The following is a 22724-nucleotide window of genomic DNA, read 5'->3' as shown; positions in this document are numbered from 1 at the left end:
CTTGCTTGTTTGCACGTTGTAGACTTTGATAATCCCACAAGTAAATTTGTGCAGTCACTCCTCAAAGACGGAAAAGCATATTTGTTGGCCTTAGATATCTCTATCTATACTTTCATTGTTTAAATTTTCTATTTAAAATTAAATATAGGTTGGGAGCTATATACAGTTTGAACTTCTCACCTCTCAATCTCTCATGCATCTCTTAACTACCTTAGACAGTTAGTCCTTTCACATACGTTTCACCTCCTCTAACCTCTAACCCTAACCCTATATATACCTCATCTTCTCGATCAATTGTGTTCATTTCATATCCGATCCCTGCACAGGGACGGAACTAGAAATTTAAGTTGAGGGGAGCTAATTTTACCTTATGCTGTCAAGTTTTCGTAAGTTCATATAAAACTTATTACAGTTACAAAGAAACTAAAAATTTATACATAAGAATTTTGAAACTATGTATCTCTCTACCAACACTTGTTAGAGAGAAATGTCTTACCATTGCACCAAATGCATACGCCTAGTTGACAAATCAAAACTAAATTAAGAATGCGCAACTCGTATAATTATCCTTTACAAAATTTTGTATATCTTAGTTTCTACTTTTGGTCTTTGTATTGATCAATGTTCATGTACTTTGTGCTTTTCTCCATATTTATTATATTATATTTACACCTGAAGCCTCGTATACGTAGTTTCTGCAAAGACTGAACAAAAAGATGGACCAATTAAAACCAACCAAACCAGAGAGAACCAGCACCACCGTGAATGAGTTAGAGGATAAAGAAAATACTGAACTGAGATCTTAGATAGTGTCAATCATCAAAAATTCCACGAACAAATTTTTTCTTTTCTTTTCTTTTTTTGCCTTGGCTTGCTTTAAAGTTTCATTGGGCGCGCCTCGATCAATTGGTTTTTCCTATAGGTGCAACGACAACTTTGATGACTCCAAGAATGTTACATTGCTTCTTTAAATAGTTAATGATCAATCTTTCTACTAACTACAAAGGGACGCATTTCTATTTAGAATAGTTTGAATCAGACTATATAAGATAATAATTTTGTACAATCGAAAAGCAAAAGACAAGAAAAGAAGTGAGACAAAGCAAACCATATCTGTCTGACTTGCTTGCACGTTGTAAACTTTGTTATCCCAAAAGCAAATCCGTGCAGTGACTCTCCTAGCTCAAAGACGACCCAAAAGCATATTTGTTTGGCCTCGGCAGAAAACCAGTCTGAATTCCTTTTGTTAGTTTGCAGAGCATCTCTAGTTGATGGGTCACTATATCATTCAAATATATAGCTCCCAAGAAGATTCAAAACAATGAAGTCATTTCATATAAATAATGTGTGTGTGTGTGTGTAAATTTGCTTCTGGTGGCGAGAAATCAATAGCTATAAGCAAGGAAATATATAGTTGTATACAATATATAATAACCTCCACGTACATAATATTTCAGTGGTTCTTTTTCATGTCGAACCGACCCTTTAAATTTAACCCCATTTGGCCATGGTGCCTTTGTTTTTGAAGGAAAAGGGTTATAACGGCTCTATGTTGAGTCTCAAGCTGCTATTACCCTGAAGAGCACCATAAGGCCTGCAACAAGAAATGAAACATGCATTAGAGAATGGAATTGTTATAGAATCTCTTCATGTTCAACACTGTATAAATTCTCCACTTCTATACTAGAATTTATTTTTAACAGGAAAGATGGACGAAAATGATCTAGTTTTAATTTTATTTACATAGCATATATAGACACAAGAGATGGAGCTAGGATGGAAGAGAGAATTAATTACAGCATACAATCAATTAGAGAAAATCTATTCACTGATTGAATATACGTGGTTCAATTCTAAAGTACTTGTATACATTTTGAACAAATTCGAAATAATTTTTAGTCTTATGTTCACTTTTATTTATATTACTCAGTACATAATTCAAGTATTTAATTAGGGAAGCCAATATGGTTTTGACGTGAATTTTAGGATTAATAGTCTTGAGATGGAATTGTTCATATCAAAACAAAAGAAAACTAACAAACACGCAAGGCATCTCTTTCTCTCTCACAGCTCACAAGAACAGCAAATGTACACAAAAGAATTTTAAAGCAAGTTTTACTTACAGCGATCAAACAAAAGAAGCGTCTAGGCCATGCCATCTTGGCACTCTTCAGCTTGGAGTAGAATCTTTTTTCATCATCATCTTGATGATCAAAACACGAGATTATATTCCCCGGTGAGTCGAGAAACACACTTCGGCGTAGTGGAGGAGACCACAAACCACTTTGCTCATAATCAAAGTCGTATTGCGAGGCATCAAAGAACTTGCCCAGCAGCCTGTCAGACACCGATTTTGAAACCATTTGAATACTTGGACTCGGAGAAATACTGCTGTCTGAATAAGACTGCTCAGTTTCAAAATTTGAGGACGAAGCCGGTGAAGAAGGTTCCCCGGACATGGATATTGATCAGAAAGTGGAAGAAGCGAGAGAGAGAGAGAGAGAGAGAGAGAGGGCTACGCTTAGGCTCCGTAGAAAGATCGGGTCATGTAATTGTGGCAGGGACGTGAGGTTTAAGGGGTTCTCGGAGAGATTAGTATAGTAGCATTTCAAAGTGAGTAGCATCTGAAAAGTTAAAGGTTTGTGAACATGATTCTAATCATGTATTGGGGGACCCTAGCTACGGTCATAAACTTGATCAGAGATGTTCCCCTGCTCAGCTGCTGACCAGGGATTATTTGCGCAGCTGACCAGGGATTATTTGCTCAACTACCGTCCGATTTCAATCGGACGGTTGACATGTATCATCTTTGAAAAACTAAATACATGTCAACCGTCTGATTGAAATCAGACGGATTGAAATCAGACGGTAGTTGAGCAAATAATCCCTGGTCAGCAGCTGACCAGGGGAACGGGACCGTAAACTTGATACTGTATAAGGTTTTTGTTTTTGTTTTTTTTAGTCAAGTTTATAATCCAATTTTACATTTTAAAATAGGCATGAAAAGGTTCTATGTCTGATCAGTATTTAAACGTACCGAAATCAAGTGCTGAACAAAGTCTTTTGAGTTTTGAGAACACGCACGAGCTTCGATGACTCAAATCAATATGTGTGATTTAAATCAATATATGCACTAAGAATTCAATATAAGTGTTATCTCTTAATTCTTAAAAGACAAAACAAATAAGTAAATTGCACGTAAACATTAGATTTGATGCATATCTAACTAAATTCCTATTATAGTGACATGATATGAGTTTGGTGCCGCATATGATGTATGATATTGTCCTACAGTGAGATGGATGCAGGGTTTCACACATGGAATGACTTGGTTTAAAAGAAAGTGATGATTGGTTAACATGGGAACTAATTAATAAATAACATGCGCATTATGTTCTACCAATTAACAAATTTGGTCATTTTGCTCGAAAATCCTTAATGATGCTTTGATTCACATCTACAACATTAAACAATGTTTACAAATAGTCAAAAAACGTTATGATGAACACTTTACGAGGAGTTAGCTTGGAGCCGTTAATTCAACTTAATATATATATATATATATGTATGTATGTATTTTTTTTCCTTCAATTTTTTGCTTATCTCATCAAATAATTTCATGATTTCATGAAGAGATCATTTTCTATATAATCTTTTAATGACTTTTCAATGAACTAAATTGAAGACCTTTTTAAAATCTATATACGATGAAACAAATGACCAACAATGAATTTTCAACAAAAACTCGACCTAGCTCTGCTAGGGTTTTGAGCTCTGCCGCATCTGGTGGTGGCGGCTCTCACACCTTCTCCATTTTTATGGACAAAATTGCAGGCCTAGTCCTGCTGTCTTTCTTTTGCGTCTCTTTTGCTGGTTGTGTCTTGGAGCTCCCAGAGAAGAAGTTTGATGGGCAAACGGTTCTTTTGGATTGGATGAGATCGTTGGATCGCGGTGGTGAGTCGCGATGCAGTGATGGAGGGACCTCAGTTCTGAGAGGCTGGAGAATTGGAATCGGGGTTCTGCGTTTTTCTGGTTTGTCGCCGGCATGGGCTAAGCGAAGTCGTGGCTTTGATGGTGTTGCTGGGGCATTAGTAGTGGTCGTCGGCGTCGATCTCGTCAGCGATGGCTATTGCAATTTGGCATCCTCCATTGCAGGTCCTCAAGACGCATCCGCCGGTGCTGCTGTCGAGCTCGTTGGCATCAGGATCCGGATCTGGGATCCGGGTGGGCTTGGCAGATGGAGTCGGATCTGGGATCCGGGTGGAGTTTGGTTTTGGCCTGATTATGATTTGCTAGAATGGATGGGGGCTCCTGTGCCTTATTGGTATTGGATCCAGGACCCACTTCTCTGGTATTTGTTCGTGAAAGATCGTCTGCCAACATGGCCATGTTCTGACACCCTTGGCCGGCTTCGATCTTTAGGTGGGAGAGTGCCTTCATTCCGACACCAAGTTGATTTTTGTCAATTTATGTGTTGGAGTTCGATGGGTAGTCAAACCACCGACTACTCAATTCACTACACGGCTGCAATCCGTAGTGTAAAATCAGCGCTGCGTCTCGACGTTGCTGCTCCTTGCGTTATTAAGTTTTTACATTTCATATGTATTTTTCTTTCTAGGCTGTTTTTTTCATTTCTTGTTGTCTTTTGGCATCGTATCGTTGTACTCTTTCATTTTTAATAAATGGCTGACCTCCTTCGATTCAAAAAAAAATGACCAACAATGAAAAAAATACTTCTACTTACTAAACATTCAATTTTTAAAACGATCTTCAATTTGATTCAATTGTACAAATATTATAACTAAATAATAATCTATAGTTAGCCGAAATTTGAGGAAATGGGGGAAAAGTTTGGAGATGATAAATTACTGGCATTTATTTTTTAATTTTAAGTTTAACTCATTGTCGAGATCAAATTGCGTACCTACTGAAAACTGAGTTTTCACTACACTTCTTTTTTCGACTCACTTTAAAAGTCGGTGATTTCAAAAGCCAAATATGTCATTTTTCTTACAATATTTTAAAATCTCACTTAAAACTTAGGCGCCCATATTAGTAAATCCCGCTATCAAAATATCACACATACATAGATCCAAGTGTAAAATTTAGGAAAAGATTAAGAAAACAAATAAAAAAGCATAGGATAAACCGAGGAGGTCATTGTAATCACATGGGCCTTCCCTCAGTAGACAACTAAGGCCATCTCCGCTATCAAACTTTTCTGGCGCTTTTTTAAAAACACTCTCACGCTTCCCACCTCTCTCTATCCACCCAAACCCTCTCTCTCCTCTCTGCAAATCTCAGTCTTTCTCTCTCTTCCCCCAAAATATCAAAGACCGAAACTCCGAAAGGAAAGAAAGCTTGGAAGTAGAGCAATGGCCGGGTACAGAGCCGACGACGACTACGACTACCTCTTCAAGGTGGTCTTGATCGGCGACTCCGGCGTCGGCAAGTCCAATCTCCTCTCCAGGTTCACCAAGAACGAGTTCAACCTCGAGTCCAAGTCCACCATTGGCGTCGAGTTCGCCACCAGAACCCTCAACGTCGACAGCAAGGTCATCAAGGCCCAGATTTGGGACACTGCTGGCCAAGAAAGGTACTACTGCTTCTTCTTCTTCTTCTCTTCTCATCGATTCTTTTGTGTTTTGGTGGATTTTGGTGCTGAAATGAGTTTGATTTGTGGGATTTGGTGAGTTTCAGGGACAGATTTGGTGGTTTGTGGTTGCATGTGGGTTTGTTGAGCTCAGATTTGGTTAATTATGGTTTCTATTTGCTTGTTTTCTTTGAAATTGGTGTGATTAGGAAGACTTGGGGTTCTCTCTTGTTAGAATAGTAGGTGGGTTTTAGATCTTGGATGGCTCTGTGTGGTTGAAAACTCGAGATCCATGCATAGATGTTGATTTTTTTTGTCTATGGCAGTCTTTGTAGATCCTGAATTGAGTGGAATGCTTCTTTGTAATGCGAGACTTTTAGTTTCAGACCGAAATTATTAGATAAGAAACATCGGAATCGCTTTCCTGTGAAGTTTTGATTATGCCAAGTAACAGTCAACAAGAGATTGGCCCGTCATTGTTAGATGTACCGAGCAATAGAATACAAATTTGGCTTCAGTCGAAGTAGAAATTTAGGATAGAAAAAGAAAAGAGATTGATTTGTTCACAGGATCACAGCAATAACTAAAACAAGGGATGGTAATTGAAAAGGATCGGACACACCTCTATCCTTCTTAAGTAATGGCAATTTGTAAATTATTTCCACCTCCCCTTCATCCTCCCCCTATCAAAAACCCTATCCTTGCCATACCAAAAACCCTACTCAGGGATGATGCCTCCTCTTGTGACCTAGTGAATCTTCATCTAAGGGTAGTTGAGAGAGAAAGGGTAGACTAGAAAGAGCAGGACTAATCCAAGATGGCACCTGTGCCACATATATTTTAACAATCAGAAATTCAAGTAAGTTGATGGCAAGGAAAACTGTTGAAGTGTGTAGCTTGTTGTTTTCTTTTCTTATTTCCTTTCAATCCTTTATGCATGCATGGTCATTGCAGCTGATTAGTTGAGAGGCATATGTGCTTGTGTTTGAGACTCTTAAGCAATCAAATGTCAATTGATTCTCATAAAGAAAATCAAGGTCATTTTGGGTAGTTCAAATAGATTAAATTGAAGGAAGTCAGCTCAGAGAATGATAACTTGTTATATGACATTGGTTTGATGTGGGCAAGACTAAGTTTATTTGCTTATTGGGGCTCACGTTGTAGGATATTACTAAAGGGCTACTATATGCTCATGATTATTGCTTTCATTTTTAGAATTTTTTCATTGTTTAATTATTTGTTTTTTGTATCATTCTTGAAGACTGAAATGCCATTATATCAAACTACTATTGCTAATATATGGCTAAAATTTAATTTGCTATAACCCTTTCATGACTATGTTCAATTCTTATTGACCAAAGATTTTAAATCATATATTATGCACACCTACCACACCTTTCTCTTCTTAATCTCTCTCTCTCATTCTTTTTATTTTATTTATTTCGTGTGTGTGTGTGTGTGCACGCGCAAAACTTATTCAATCATGTCACTTAAATGTTCCTCTTGACTTCATAGGTACCGTGCCATTACAAGCGCTTACTATCGGGGAGCTGTGGGTGCACTTCTTGTGTACGATGTCACTCGCCATGCAACATTTGAGAATGTTGACAGATGGCTGAAAGAATTGAGGAACCACACTGATTCCAACATTGTTGTGATGCTGGTTGGAAACAAATCAGATCTTCGCCACCTTGTAGCTGTCTCAACTGAAGATGGAAAGTCCTATGCTGAGAAGGAGTCACTCTACTTCATGGAAACATCTGCACTGGAAGCAGTCAATGTGGAAAACGCATTTGCTGAAGTCCTGACTCAAATCTACCATATTGTGAGCAAGAAGGCAGTCGAAGGGGGAGAAAATGGAACGGCTTCATCTGTCCCAGCCAAAGGAGAGAAAATAAATATAAAAGATGATGTGTCTGCTCTGAAGAGAGTTGGGTGCTGCTCAAGCTAGGGCAGGTAACAAAACTGATTGAATGAATATGGCTTTTCTTTACCTTGTGTAATATTTTTCAGAGGGATACAAACTAGAGGATACGAAACACGAAGTTTTCCTCAAGTGCTTGAGCTAGTTATAGTATCCAAAATTAGTGACATTTCCTGTGAATGCTGATTAGCCCATTTAAATCGCCTTTCAGCACCAACTATGCTTTCTATGTTTGTTTTCCCCAAGGATATATTTGGTAAATTTAAATATCAAAATTGTATCAACATCACTTTATTTTTCTTTACACCAGAGTGCCCCACCTTTAATTGGATACATAATATTAGGGTGAGTTTCATATACGTGTGCAATCTCCTGCAAATAATACATTTGCGGTAAGTAGGGCTGGGGATGGGCCGGTTACTGACTGATACTGAGCCCGGTACCGAAAATATTATTCGGGACGGGACGGGACTGGACTACGTTTTTTCAAAGTTGGTACCGAAACCGACCGGGATCGGGTCGGGCCCGGGCCCAATTCGGGATACCGGATTCCTTTTTCTTTTTTTTTTCCCCACACTTAAGTACTTTAACAGCTATCCAAAACTTCTAGATTTCAATCATTCTAGGATGCAGTTGTCCTCTTAGCACTGCAACTTATAAGTCTACACAATCGATTTTGCCTTAAACCAAATCAAACAATGTAAAATACTACAATGAATTGAAGACTTCTTGAAAAGAAGAAATGAACTAGTGAAGATGGAAAATAATACAATATGTGCAAAACTGCAAATTGTAGATTGCAGATTATGAATTCAAATTGCAGTAATGCAGATTATGACAGGAAACAAGTGCAGTAATGCAAATTGCAGATTGCAGTAATGGCTGTAATGCAGTATCTCCTTTTGCCCTCAACCCCAGATCTTCAACCCTCCCTCCACACCTTCGATTCTCCTCGATTTCAAAATCAAATCGATTTCATATGGCACAGATCGAACAGATTAGCGAGTACCAAGCCTCCATGATTGTTGATGATGATGAAAAAAGCCACGAGCCCACGATTCCGGGTCGGACTGCTCCAAATCGAGCTCCTCCTCGGTTGTTTCGGATCGGTTCGAAAGTAAGGTCGAGGATGGTGCTTGAAGCCTTGAATCCTCACAATAAAGTAAGGATTGGGGATCGGGCTTGCTGTGTGAAGGGAAATTGGAAACAAATTGGGGATCGGGGATTTAGATGAAGAACAGAAGAAGAATTGGAGAGTGGAGAGTAGAGAAGAGAGCTTAGATTTGGAGAGTGGAAAGTGGAGAGTGGAGAAGAATTGGGGATCGATCGATGTCTTTGGAGAGTGGAGAGTAGAGAAGAATTGGGGATCGATCGATGTCTTCGTTTAGCGGTTTAGGGCCTTAGGCCGTTTAGGCGTTTAGTTTAGGTCAAAATGTTTTGATCAGGTGTGGTCATTCCTTTGTGTTCCCACAAACTACCCAATCAAAACCAACCAAGTAATATAAAAAATTAAAGATTTAATTTAATTAATTTTAACGGGACGGGACGGGATCAATCAGTTTCTAGTTTTCTACTAGGCTAGTACTGGTACCGGGCCCAAATAGTAAATTTCAGAATTTGGTCCCGGCCCGTACCGGCGGATTTCGGGACGGTTTCGGAACGGTACCGGGACTTCGATTTTGGATGCCCAGCCCTAGCGGTAAGTGCAGATGATTTTACGTTTATGGTTTGTCACATGCTCACCGTTTGATTGCTAGTCTAAATGCTCATTTTCATGATCATATGTATCTGAAAACGTTGCAGTTAAACTTGCTATAGGAGATGTCATCTGCATTGTGAAGATTAGGCTTTTCAGGCATCATCTTGATTATACAAATTATGCATTATGAGATGTCATCTTTCCTGAATAAGTAGTTTTATGAACTATAACGTTATGCTAGATCGAGTAATACCTAATTTAGCAAGTAGAAAAGGATCTAATTGAAGATGTGCGGTATCAATTCTCAATGAGTTCACAAATATGCATGGATCAAATCAATTATAGAGCCTGACAAGAGCTCTGCCAATCTAAACCCTAAATTTTGAAATCGAATTTGAAATCTCATTCCAATTAACATGACACATGATCACAAGTATGCATGGGTCGAATCAATTATAGTGCCTGACAAGAGCTCTGCCAATCTAAACCCTAAATTTTGAAATAGAATTTGAAATCTCATTCCAATTAACATGTTCACATTTCCTGGTTATCCGACTCATCTTGTATTTCCTCTACAGCAGCACCTTGCTGCACTATGAGAATAGATGTGTTAACCTTAAAAAAGCTAGAAGACACCAACGCCTCTGCCAGAGTACCTAGCTCATCACAGTCGCTGCTGTCCAATGCTGATGTCACTGCCAACGGGCTGCTGCTTCCATGTCGTCTTCCCATTATGTACAAATCATAATCACCCTCCATGTCGTTTATGGCGTCCAGAGTTTCTTCCCAGCTATTCACCACCTCCTCTACCAACTTTATGGAGGAATTGTGCATTGTATGGACCCTAAAACCATCCAGGTACAAGTCATCAAGCTGTTTTTGCCTCCCAGTGTTTGCCATTGCCTCTATAATTTCGTTGTCGTAGTCAGCATCATCTAAGCATGCCTCTGTATTTAAGATGAACCGAACAACTGTTAGGTCAACCCTGGAATGCCTAGCCATCCTTTTTGCATACGCTAATGCCTCACGGTCATCTGCCCCTCCAATGAAAAATACAGCAAAGCGGTGGTAGCTCACGTCATCGGAGCTAATATGGCTGCTGATGTTGGACTTGAAGATCTGGGATATACCGAGCCCACGGTCCACAAGAACACCCACTGAGCATGGTGCGTTATCAATGACATTTCTATTGACTGCCCTGAGAGCAGGGTTGGACTCCTCCATGGTTCCGTCTAGGGTGGATTGTTGATGGAACGGGACAATCACAAGGGTAATGCACTTGTCCTCCGCAAAGTTGCATATGTCCTCATGCATTGTGGCGTAGGCCGAGACGATGGTGAGTGCCTGGACACGGACATTCTCTCTTTCCTTTGCGTAGAGTTCAAAGGGATTGGAGGGCAAGGATGAGGATATTTGTCCGGCCTTGTGCTTGCTCCCTTCATCGTTGGTTTTGCAAGCATCATGGACAATGAGCATGGCGGAAGTGTGGCCAATCATTTCAACAAGCTGGACAGCGAAGACTTGGATCGGGGACTGTCTGGTTGGATTGGAAGCTTCAAGAAGATTGATGACGGCGGGTGAGTTGCGTGAGTCGTGGGTGCATGCAAGGATGCGAAGCTCTGTGTCGGATCCTATGCTTCGTATGTTCCTATATTTGTATTGCCCGAAATGCTTGGTGGTCTTGTAACTGTAGGCTAGGAATGGTCCGATCGGAATCATCAGTGCCCAAACCACTAAGATCATTGCTGGGAATGTTTTCTGGTCCAAGGTCTGCACATATAATGGACATGCAATTTAAGAATGTCCAGTTGCAGTTGCAGCACATAGATGAATAATACAGTATTTAGCTATATTGACAGATTATAATTTATAAGTTATATATGTGGGTGTATATACTGTTTCCACACACACACGTACCTTCAGGTCCCTGCCGGTGCTGAGAATAAAGAGTGCCATTAGGCCTCTGGTGTTCATGACTACTCCCAGAGCCAGTGCATTCCAAGGTTTCATTTTGTGGATTAAAGCGGCAACAAAACTGCCGGCAATCTTAGGTAAGAAAGCCAGGGAGAGAACCAGCATGAAACGCTTTGCATATTTGAATTGAAAGGGCGTATAAGAATCATGTGAACTGAATACAAACCACATGTTGGATCGTAGCCCGACGATTAAGAAGAAAAGGGGCATCATAATCCCAGTCACAAAGGGTTGGATCTTCTCTACGACCAATTTGCTGAGCTCTCCCCTCGGCATAATGGCTCCAAACACGAAAGCCCCAACGTAGGATAGTGTACCTAACGAATCAGTTATCATGGCGCATACCAGAACCCCCATGAGAACAAAGCTCACATGGAGCTCATTGTAGTTGTCTCTCTTGTCCTCTTTGTTTTTCGCTACGAAGCGGATCAGCTTTGGAAGAGCTGGGCGGAGTACAAAAACACAAAACCATACGAAGGCCAGGGTAGTCAGTCCCGCCACCAAAAAGTGGCCCGTCAGATTGGTTAGTGCTAGTAGCAAGATGAAAAGGAACCACGAGCACAGGTCGGAGATGACAGCAGATGACAATGCAAGTCGTCCAAGCTCGGAGTGGAGGAGCTTAAGATCTGCGAGGAGTCGAGCCACGTCTGGGAAGCTTGTGGTGCCGAGGGCGAGTGCCCAGAACAAGTGGCCTGAGTGTGTGTTGTCTCGCTGATTTGGGGCTTTCAGAAACTTAAGATTAGGCTTGATGTTGTCGTCTAGGACAAAAAACAAGCCCCAACCACTGGCGATGGCCACCACCATGCCTACGAGGGCAATGCTAAGAGCCTTCTTCCCGGCACGGATTACTGGCTTTAGTTCAAGTTCTAATCCCACCAGAAACATGTAGTAAACTAGGCCCAGGTTTCCTATAGTTTCTAAGCTCAGCACGCTTTCAAATGGAGCAAAAGAGGTAAACATGTGTAATCTATTCAAAATTTCCCCCAAAAGAGTTGGCCCCAAGAGAAAGCCAGCCTGCAAAAAGATTCATATAATCAACATTAAAGATCAGATGAAGATCGAGTTTGATGCGAAGAATGTTTTCAAATTTAAATATCAAACTACACTTATTCGAAGGTCCTTGATCAATGAGTTTTTTTTTTTTACTGCTGCTCCTTACATTAAGCTCCATCAGTACAAGTTAAACGCGCACAAGCTTCACCCAAAAAATGGAAAAAATGGCGGACCCTCCATGGTTAAATAGACATTAAAATGCATAATTTTGGAGTTCATAATCGACCCTTATAGCTTGCTCCATATATGTCCTGATGTCCATGCATTTCTTTTTGTCTTTTTAAGTAAATATAACGAGGAACGTATGTTTTGAAGGACCACAGCATCGAGGGGCCATAGGTAATAGCCTAATCGACCTATATGTTCAAGGCCGACCTTATATAATCTAGGTGGTAGTCTGAGTCACCTTATGGTACGTCCTAGTCCAGCTCTCTCTTCAATTTTCTCTTGATTATCATATCGGTATATATAATGAATGAAACATCTATAACATTGATCAAACTTAAAATTCAATACCAGATAGAATGATCAAAACTACTCACAAGAATTTGAGCGACAATGCGTGGTTGGTGGAAGCGTTTGAGGGCGAGCACGAGAATGCTAGAAACGAACATGATGCTCACCATTTGGACTAAGAAGACAGGGAGAATCAAGTCCGTGGGAAGTCTCAAATGTTGTAGTTGCTTACTTGATTTCCTAACAAATAGATTATAACATACCACTGTATAGGTTCTGTTGTTATAAGGAAGAGCAAATCCCAACTTTTCAACTTGAGCTGTAATGTTTGCTCTCAACGCTGGAGATATCTCCAACATTATGTACGTCGACCTCCTTGTGGCCCAGTGGTCTTGTCCAGATTTTAGCCTTCTCCGATCCTCTTCCTCCTCGTCTTAATCTCCTTGTGATTTACAACCCCATCCGTCCCCCCGGCAGCAATCTTTAACTTCTTCTCCAAATTGATGAACTAAAAGAAAATGGCTTGGTTGTAAATTTGTAATGCATGTAGGGTTTAGGTACCATGTCTCTGCTGTGTTTGGTTAAGCATTTGCCGCGTTTTCTTCAATATTGTTTTTGATTGTCCGGCTGCTAGCTCATTACCTCCCTCTCATCTCTCCTGGACAGTTTTTTTCATTCGGTTTTGTATGAAAGTACGTGTATATTTTGTTAGTTCTAACAACATAGAATCAGTTAATAAAGTTTACAACAATAACGAACCACTAACAATATCGATCTTTCTTTTTCCCATGAAGCTCATTATATTGTCCACAAATAGTAATTACAGACAATTCCGGTGGTCCGGTGGATGATGAATGTTATAGCATATACAATTAATTAAGTCGGTTTATGTTCGGAAAATTAAAACTAAAATGAGAAGAGGATTAGGTGCTGTGTTTAGGGATCACGATAGAGCTTAATTTGTTGAGACTTGAGAGCTTCTTCAAAACAAGTACAATGATTTATGTGTTAGCGTGAGTCATAGTTCCCTATTAGGAATAGATTACAAGGGAATATATTGTTGTAGCTACTTACCTTGTATATGTAGTGTAGTACAGTAGTACACAATAGTTGTAGTACGATTGTAATCTGTTTATATACACTACAGAATGGGTTTAATAATATATCAGAAAATTCATTCTCTATATCTCGTCTTATTTGACTTGGTATCAGAGCAAAGATCCGAGAGGACTTTGTCTCTTATTTTCTACTTCTAATTTTCTTAGTTCGAGGAATTAATTCAAAAACCCCATTGTTAGGGTTATTGTTTTTCCTTAAACGACGTTACTCTCCCGTCGTTATCTCTCATCCAAGAACGACCGGATCGTCTTCTTCTTGGACTTCAACGTCATCAGACCAGCCACCTCCATCGATCAGACCGGCTTCGTCTCCAGACTAGACCGCCGTCGTCTTCCTTGATTCAGACCCAATCACCTTCTTTCTGCAACAGATTCGGCATCAAACCAGATCGTCGTCCATCCTCCATCGCCCAAACCCGGCATCAGATCCGTCGTATCCGCTGTTGCTACTCTAGTCCAGTCGCTCGTCTTCAGCCCAAGATCGCCGTCACTCATCGTGCCCAGTCGGCTTCGTCTTCAGCCCGAGACCGCCGCCGCCATCTCTCATCAACCCAGATCGGCGTCATCCTCTCTTGATCCAGCCCGGCGTCGTTCTTGGTTACCAGCCCAGAATCGTTCCTCCTCCTTGATTACTAGACCGGCGTCTGCAATCAAAGCTTCTGCAGTCAAAGCGACCGGACCCGAGCTACAAGGCGACACGTGCAACAAGTCAACCCGACCCGTGCAACAGGTTCCAAAAAAAAAAAAAAAAACTGCATGTTCTATTATTATTCTTTTTAAGTCTTTTGTCTGTTTTCCGCTGCATACTTTGGGATTTGTGTGTTGTTTGCTATTGTCCTATGGCAATGGGTGGTGATGACAGTGAAGGTCAGAGTTCCAAGATCCATGAGGTCCAGAAGGTTGAGGTTTCTGTCCCACAAGGCTTCACCAACCGCCCTTGTCCTCAATGCTCTTATTGCAATGACCTTGGACATGTTCGAGAGACTTGTTGGAAGCTGAACGGGTACCCTAAAAAGAAGGGTTATCGTCCTAAAGCGAAGGCAGCTGCGGTTCAGCTAGTCCACGAACCAGACTTTTATGGTGTGGCCGGACAGGATCATCGTACGACAGGTGGGGCTACTCCTACAGCCTCTATAGTTGGTCGTGGTAAGATTGGTATGGCTTTAAAGGTTTCTAACTTTGTTAGTTCTGATACATGGATTATTGATTCTGGTGCCTCCGATCATATGACTTATGATAAATCATATTTTACTGAATTGTCTTCCCCACCAGTGTCATATGTAACCAATGCCAATGGTGAGGCTTTCTCTATGTTAGGGTCAGGGTCAATTCGTATTACTCCTACTTTAGAACTTCATAATGTGTTATATGTGTCTGACTTGTCTCATCATCTGATATCAGTTCCCCAGTTGAATATTGAGTCTAAATGCTCTGTTACCTTTTATCCTATGTATGTGATTTTTCAGGATCTTCTCACCAGGGAGGTAATCGGTCGGGGGTATCTGAGGGGCAGGTTGTTCCATCTGGATCAGACATACGCAGGGGAGAAACCAGGAGCACAGTCCCGCGCCGCTTTGACTTCGAGTTCTGATAAGCTAAGTGAAATTTGGTTGTGGCATCGCCGTTTAGGGCATCCCTCTTTTAGTCTCATGAGAAAAACCATGCCTACTTTGTTTATTGGTGTGGATGAGTCTGTCTTACATTGTGAAATATGTGTTTTGGCCAAGAGTCATCGTGCTACTTATTCTCCTAGTATTTCTAATAAGAGTGTTATTCCTTTGAGTTGATTCATTCTGATGTTTGGGGACCTTCTAGAGAGCCTACCGTATCGGGTATGAGATACTTTGTGTTGTTTATTGATGATTGTACGAGATTGTCATGGGTTGCTCTTCTTAAAACCAAAGATGAAGTATTTCCAGCTAGCTTTTCAAACCTTTCGCACTCTTGTTCAAACACAATACCATAGCACCATTAAAGTTCTTCGTTCAGACAATGGGGGAGAATATGTTAATCATGTTTTCCATGATTTTTTTAAAACCCATGGGATTGTTCACCTAGCTACATGTCCACAAACACCAGAACAAAATGGAGTGTCCGAAAGGAAAAACCGTCATTTACTTGATATGGCTTGTGCCCTTCTTTTTAGTGCTCATATGCCTAAGTATCTTTGGGGTGATGCTGTATATGCTTCCTCCCATCTTATCAATCGTCTTCCATCTAGTGTCCTTCAGGGAAAAATTCCCTTTGAGCTCCTTGGTTATAATTCCTTGTATGCCGTGATTCGGCTAAAAGCGCCAAAATTTTCAGCCAAATATTAAACTTCCCTCTCGAATGAAAAAGAGATAGAAGGCCGGTCAAACTCTGCTCACTCTCTCCCTCTCTCTCTCAAAATCTCCTCCCGCTCCAAAACCCTAACCATTGCCGCCGCTCCTTCTCCTCCACTCGCAACCCAATCCCAGCCGCCCAGCCTTCCCTCCTCGTCTTCTCCGGCGGAACCGCCTTCAACGGCGTCGTCGAGGAGCTCAAGAACTTCACCACTCGCGTCGCCCACTTGCTTCCCGTTTCAAAGCACTGCCGAGATTGTCCGCGTCCTTGAGATTGGCCGGTAAAAACACCTCCGAGGCAGTCGCCGTCCGGCAATTGCTTGGCCGGCCAAAATCTCAAACCAGCTCTCCACCTCCGCCAAAATTAGGTCGCTCTCCGACCTCTCGATCATCAAATCGGCCTCTGCCTTGCCTTTGCTCCTTGCAGCTCAGTTCGGTCAGTGATCGAGGATCGAGGGTTTTCAATTTGATTTTTTTTTTTTTTTGAATTTGATGCCAGCATTCGTTCAATTTAATCCATTTGTATATGTTATTTGGTCGATTTGGACTTGTATATCAGTTTAATTTGATTCTTTTCTTTTAAATTTACTGAATTGCAATTTCAAGTTTGAATTTTGATCGCCTACTTGAATTTGGTGAATTTTGTTCAGGTGATCTTATATTCCGTGCAGAAAAGAGACCTTCCTTGATCTTATTACTTCTGATTTGGCCGAGTTCCAGGTGATCATGTAGAGGATTATTTAGATAGATCATAGAACAATATTCTTCCACAGTTTTGACAATTAATATATTGTTTCGTTTTAATTAGTTGGAGTTGAGAATTCTAGTGGGCCATTTATTTCTGGTAGCATAGTATTTGATTGATGTATACTAAGATAGTGTTTGATTGTTTTATACTACTACAATCCAACTATCCAAGTACTGTATTTAGCTCTACTAAGATAATGTACTTGGGTCTTAGCAAAGGGAAATGAGGTGAGGTTCTTGGTTTCAATTTGTTTTTTTTATTGAAATATTTGACTGTTTGGTGAATTGGTCTCAATTCAGTGATAAACAGAATCATGAAGTTTCCTATTCATATCTGAATGGACTATTTTCTTTCTTTGGCAGTTTACAGAAGGTAGCCGGGAGCTCTGAGTACCAACTGGACTAGAGTGAGATCAGTTCATGGAACTGGTATCCCTCACATCCCATAACTATTCATTTTGATTTTTTTTGTTTAGTTTATGTAGTTATTCACATTTCTGTTTATCAGGACCATCTACAAATGTGAAATCCTCTCTGTTTCTTATATAACATGAAACTCTGAGTATCTTTGTCTCTGCATTATGGGTAGATTTTATGTTAATATCAGTTGCAGGACCAACATATGTAGCACATCTTTGAACTTTATCAACTTTATTTAGTCTTCTAAGATACTAATATGGCAGGCTTTGTACACCACATAGCTAACTCAAAAGGCTTTGTACACCATATATTCTAGTGGTTGAGCATATATATATATAGGGCATGCACATGTTAAGACCAGATACAAAGCTGCTTTATAAGTTGAAGCTTTTGTTGGTTCTCTTGCAAGGGAAACAAGAGTTAAGTAGGTGAATAAAAGAAAAGAGAGAAAACAGATCATGTTTCTGAATTGATCAGCAGATTATGAGTTTACAATTTATTATTAAATTGTGTGGAAAGAAATGGGCTGTCTACTATTGCTTCAAGTAAGTCCAGATTATACTTTTGATTTGCAGGGCATGCATACCTTTGTGTTGCTTATGATATATGTTTTGCTGCTAGTTGTGTGATTATGTTGGTGGCAAGACTCATACTATGCATTAGAGTCATTAAGCTTTATTGGTTATGTAGCTAATGTTCCATTCCTAGGTGTTTATATACATAACTACTTGAAAATTTTCCGTTTCTTATGTTAAATATAAAACAGACATTTTGGTTGGTCATGATCTTTATTGTATTTTACATTTTGGGATTTTTGAGTGCAGATGAAACCTCAATGGGAAAAAAAAAAGTTCACATTGCCTCCATGCTCAGATGCAATACAAGCTCCTCAACCAACACCATCACCTTAACCCACAACTGTTCCTCAGCCATCTTGAGTTTCTCATCCATGAAACTTACCCCATCAAAGGCTAGCACCTCGACAGCGCACACGTCAGAGTTCAGGTATAAATATTTCGAATTTCATATGTGCCGTTTTGTAAGTGGCTCCCTCTGTCTTAAATGTTATGCAAAGATAGAAATATTTTAAATCTCATATGGATAGCTTTGCTCGTATCTCTTTCTGAGTCCTGGTCACAAGTGGAAATGACATTACAAAAAGGTTGTTCACTTCCTCTGTTCATATATGTGATCTAGTATTGTTATCCTGCTTTTCCCTAGTTATAGTCTTTGATTGTGCTGCTTTCATTTATGCTGAATAGGATATTAGGATTTATTGTTCAAGCTAATATCATCCATAAAGTACTACTTTTTGATAGGTTTTTGGTGGTGGTGTAACTTTTGTTGTGGGTTGATCAATGTCAGATTATTACTGAACTTATGATATAAATTTTCTGAATTTGTTTGTCGGCTATGTAGTCATCTCTTTTCATTTTGCTGTAGGAGAAAATGAAGAAGAGGATGAAAGATTTCAGGGCAAAGCTCGTTGAAGAGGCATATCATTGGATACTCATCTTCAGTCATACAAGTGACTTTGAGTGACAAGCTTCCAATAATAGTCGAGCAAAATTAAAATCTTTTTAGTGGATGATCTTTAACAAATTACAGGGGTGTATTTTACTGGCAAAAACAATGGCATGCTTTGCACCAGGATTGATAATGTTGAAGGCATGGATGACTTCCCAGGTGTCTTGGTATGGAGGATTTAAATTGATGCCTTGATTCTCATGGACCTCTACTTAGAGAGTATCTTTTGTATATGTAATTAAGGAACTAAACATCTTCCAAGATCTTTTGTTCTTGCAGTTGAGGAACTATATGTAATAATTATTCTTTATTTAATAAGTCCAAAGTGTTATTGATAATTCTTTAGTTATGCCTTTTATTTGTTGTTTATCTTCAAGGCTTCCAGCAAGTAAAATAACAGCATATATTAGAATTGTGAAATGAACAACATATTCTTAACAATGAGGATACAAGAGCCTCACAAATATTAATACGAGAGGAATATGTGTTCCTCGCAATTCTCAATTTGTGAGGAATATGCATTCCTCGCAATTCTTAGTTTGTGAGGAATATACATTCCTCGCAATTGTTCATTTGTGAGGAAACCAAAAGTCCTCGCATATAGTAATCCGTGAGGGGGTTTAAGCGAGGAAAGTTTGCGACAACTTGATTTCCTCGCTCATCACTTTAAGCGAGGAATTTAGACTTTTTGTGACGAATTCTATTCATCACATTTTTCGTTTTCTCTTGTAGTGAGTTCTTGGTCGGTTCTAGTCGGTTTATGATCGGTCTTGGTCGGTTTTAATCGGTTTCTTGTCGGTTTTCATTGGTTCCTGGCGGTTCTTCATCGGTTTCATCGGTTGTTGGTCGAGGCCCTACACTGTCCCAGCTTTCTTCAAAGCTTCGGTGGCGCTCTTGCTCTCTCCTTCAAGACTTCCCTCACTAAGTATTGACAATCCATGAAGCAGCGGCGACAGACGACACAGCAGCTTACTGAATGGTCCATTTCCCAGTACCCCTCAACCTTCACCCATCAATTCTTCGTCGGTTTCAAATCGGTCCTTGCTCGGTTTTCATCAGTCTTGGTCGGTTTTCATACTGGTTCTTGTTCGCTTCCCGTCGGCTATTGGTCGGTTTTCATTGGTTATTGTTCGGTGCACCTTAGTGGTTGCTGTCGGTTCTTATTTCTGCGGAAAATTCTATAATACATACCCGTATCTCATACACACATTTATAAGTGTGACAACAAATTTGTTGTCAAAGTGGAAATGTTGAGTCATATTTTGTGTAATCTTAGTTCTAATAATGGTAATTACACCATTTATGACCTTGTTACAAGTTTTTGAACAAATTTGTTGTCAATGTTGTAATTTTTGTTTAATTATATGTAAATAGTGTAAATGAATATGGTAACTTTGTTCTCAATGTTGTAATTTTGATTCAAATAATTGTAATTTTTATTCAAATAGATGTAAAATGAGTGTATGATAAACATCACAGTACCATAGCTAGCTTGTCCCAATCTCCTACTTTTCTCCAACTTCACCTTCATCCGTTTTCGTATTTCTGGTTTCAAGCCCTGCCTCAACTAAAGGTACAATTCTTATTCCTTGGTAGGTTCTTCTCCCATACACCTCTTCGAATCTCTGTACCGAAACAGCAACCACTAGAAATGATCATATTAATTGTGTTCTCTTCTTGTTCATAATGTCTCTCTCTTAGCTTTTGGAATTGTTGGTCTAATTGATTCTGTCTCAATGTGTAATTAATCTTCATTTTCAGCCAGAGTACACTAATTAGTTATCATGATTATTACGTGCTTGTCCTTATATATAACCAATGAATGTAAACCCTTGATAGCCAATGAATCCTCATAGGGTACCTAGCTGAAGAAGTGTTTCCTCTATTGGTACCTTTTAACTATTTTGTTGTGAGTTTTGACAATTATTGAGCTGATTACCATAAATTGTCGGAAAGTTATATTTACCAATAAGTTGCAACTTCATTATACCAACATTGCAACCCTGGTTTAAACCATATACGGTGCTTAGTTTAAAGTTTAAACCTTAAGGTATGAATTTGTCTTTTCCCTTGAATGTCTAAACACTCTAAAGAATTTACTATTGTTGCTATATGATCTGTGTGTACGTGATCTCTCATTCTACTACCTAAACTATAGTTTATTTGGGCTCTTTTACTTATTAAATTTTCCTCAAAGGCACAAAAAGTTTTGAAATTTAATTGGGAATGTCTCTCCATGTATGTCTCTTTTGGTCTGGAAAGTATTGCGAGGCTGGGTCCTTTGTGATGATTTTTTGCAAAAACGGGGAGTCTCTCTCGGTTCAATTTGCTTGCTTTGTAGGAAGCATGGTGAGTCATTAGAGCACATATTTCTTAATTGTTCTTTTGCTGCATCAATACGGACTTGCATGATGGGAAGATTTGAATTGGGTGGTCTTCCTGGCACATTATTGGAGCTTTTGTTTAAGGGCCATAGAGTTGGTCGCAGCCCTCAACTAAAGGAGTTATGGATCGCTTGTTTTTGCTCAACCCTGTGGTTCATTTGGCAAACAAGAAATAGGTGCAAGTTTGAAGGTATTGTGCCCAATGCTATGCATGCTTGTAGGATGATCTCAGGTTATGTAAATACTTCCGGCCGCATAGCCACTGGCTGCATGTTCAACTCTATCCAGGATCTTTGTGTAGTTAAGAGATTTGGGGTTCCTTGTAAACCTCGTCGTGCACCCCGTATCATAGAGGTAAATCGGCATCCTCCTTTAATTGGATGGGTTAAAATTAATACGGATGGGGCATGGAAAATGAACTCACCGAGTGCGGGTTATGGTGGAGTTTTTCGAGACTATAAGGGTGAGGTTCTTGGTGCTTTCTCCTCCAGTTTAGATATCCCAAGCTCAGTTGCAGCTAAAGTAATGGTGGTAATCAAAGCTATTGAGTTGGCTTGGGTTCGGGACTGGAAGCATGTTTGGCTAGAAGTTGATTCATCTCTTGTTCTCACATTCCTTCGCTCTCCTCATATGGTGCCATGACAACTTCGAGTGGAGTGGGGTAATTGTCTTAATTGGATTTCTCAGATGCACTTTCATTCTTCACACATTTATAGAGAGGGTAATCAAGTTGCTGATGCTTTAGCAAATTTTGATTATTCTTTGTCTGATATGATTTGGTGGGATTCGATTCCACAATTTGCAATTTCTTTTTGTGCTTGAGACCATTTAGGTCTTCCTAATTTTTGTTTTAGCTAGTTTGTAGTGCTTTAGTTGTTCTTGAAGAGGCATGTCTCTTTAATCTTTCGAGGGGTAAGGTTGTTGTCTTCCCCTTGCACCTTCTTGATGTACTCGTTTTTCTTTTTCTTTCAATAATTTTCCCTCGCTCTGTCGAGGTTTGCTAAAAAAAAAAAAATTGGGCACTTACCTTGTCTAATAGATGGAAAAAAAAAAAAAAAAAACCTATACTTGGTACTATTTTAAAGTTGCATGATATTGAGTTGTGATGAGTTTGAAATTTAGGAACTTTTCTGTCGACTCATAAAGAAAAATATTGAAGTAATTCTCAAATTTTTGAAGTGAAATAATAGTTTGATTTGTGATGTCGACTCGTGTTGTTGTTCTAAATGGAAGAGAAATTAGCAAAGAGATCGTAGCTAGTGGAAGCATTTGATGGATATCTTAAAAATAAAAAACCGCGAATTTTAAATCTATTTTTGCACGGAATTATATCTCTCGTGGGAAAATGCAGGAAACTTCAACAATTGTGTTCTTGGGGGATCCTAGCCAGTGATTCGCATGGGCAGGCCAGCTATGAGAACATGTATGCATTAGTCTTATTAAAAATTCAATGGGCATCAAATTATAGAATTTTTGGATTAGCAGGTTAGCAGGCATTTTGGCCT

The 22724-nt window shown here is 39.6% G+C and overlaps 5 protein-coding genes across 9 annotated transcripts; 3 read left to right on the top strand and 2 right to left on the bottom strand.

The window, feature by feature from the left end:
- Positions 1-1365: 1365 nt before the first annotated feature.
- LOC133729262 (uncharacterized) lies at positions 1366-2640 on the bottom strand. The gene is made up of 2 exons (XM_062156759.1): positions 2124-2640; positions 1366-1594 (listed from the first exon to the last, which is right to left on the bottom strand). Exons 1-2 carry the CDS (start codon positions 2457-2459, stop codon positions 1571-1573), a joined length of 360 nt encoding a protein of 119 aa, XP_062012743.1. The 5' UTR covers positions 2460-2640; the 3' UTR covers positions 1366-1570.
- A 2601-nt stretch (positions 2641-5241) lies between these two features.
- LOC133728234 (ras-related protein Rab11D) lies at positions 5242-7821 on the top strand. The gene is made up of 2 exons (XM_062155637.1): positions 5242-5596; positions 7109-7821. Exons 1-2 carry the CDS (start codon positions 5376-5378, stop codon positions 7542-7544), a joined length of 657 nt encoding a protein of 218 aa, XP_062011621.1. The 5' UTR covers positions 5242-5375; the 3' UTR covers positions 7545-7821.
- Positions 7822-9750: 1929 nt separating this feature from the next.
- On the bottom strand, positions 9751-13058 carry LOC133730977 (cation/H(+) antiporter 15-like). Its single transcript, XM_062158465.1, has 3 exons — positions 12963-13058; positions 11134-12204; positions 9751-10986 (listed from the first exon to the last, which is right to left on the bottom strand). Exons 1-3 carry the CDS (start codon positions 13056-13058, stop codon positions 9751-9753), a joined length of 2403 nt encoding a protein of 800 aa, XP_062014449.1.
- Positions 13059-13935: 877 nt separating this feature from the next.
- Positions 13936-19164, top strand: LOC133728233 (uncharacterized). Of its 5 annotated transcripts, none has more exons than XR_009855690.1 (6): positions 13958-14547; positions 14680-14963; positions 15284-16861; positions 17252-17317; positions 18133-18313; positions 18752-19164. XR_009855690.1 is itself a non-coding variant. In XM_062155635.1 (2 exons), the coding sequence occupies exons 1-2, from the start codon at positions 14657-14659 to the stop codon at positions 15406-15408; spliced, it is 441 nt and encodes a 146-aa protein (XP_062011619.1). In that variant the 5' UTR covers positions 13936-14656; the 3' UTR covers positions 15409-16190. The 5 variants fall into 5 exon arrangements, 2 of the variants coding, with proteins under 2 accessions (XP_062011619.1, XP_062011620.1); XR_009855691.1 differs by having other exon boundaries at positions 13961-14963; positions 15284-16577; positions 16792-16861; XR_009855692.1 differs by lacking the exons at positions 18133-18313; positions 18752-19164 and adding an exon at positions 17572-18033 and having other exon boundaries at positions 13956-14963.
- A 2082-nt stretch (positions 19165-21246) lies between these two features.
- LOC133730976 (uncharacterized) lies at positions 21247-21861 on the top strand. Its single transcript, XM_062158464.1, has one exon. The coding sequence runs from the start codon at positions 21247-21249 to the stop codon at positions 21859-21861; it is 615 nt and encodes a 204-aa protein (XP_062014448.1).
- The last annotated feature ends 863 nt before the right edge of the window (positions 21862-22724 follow it).

This window comes from Rosa rugosa, chromosome 2 (genome assembly GCF_958449725.1).
Source record: "Rosa rugosa chromosome 2, drRosRugo1.1, whole genome shotgun sequence".
In the NCBI taxonomy this organism is placed as follows: domain Eukaryota; kingdom Viridiplantae; phylum Streptophyta; class Magnoliopsida; order Rosales; family Rosaceae; genus Rosa; species Rosa rugosa.
Note: the sequence above shows the minus strand (reverse complement) of the source record. Positions and strands in the feature narration are given on the sequence as shown.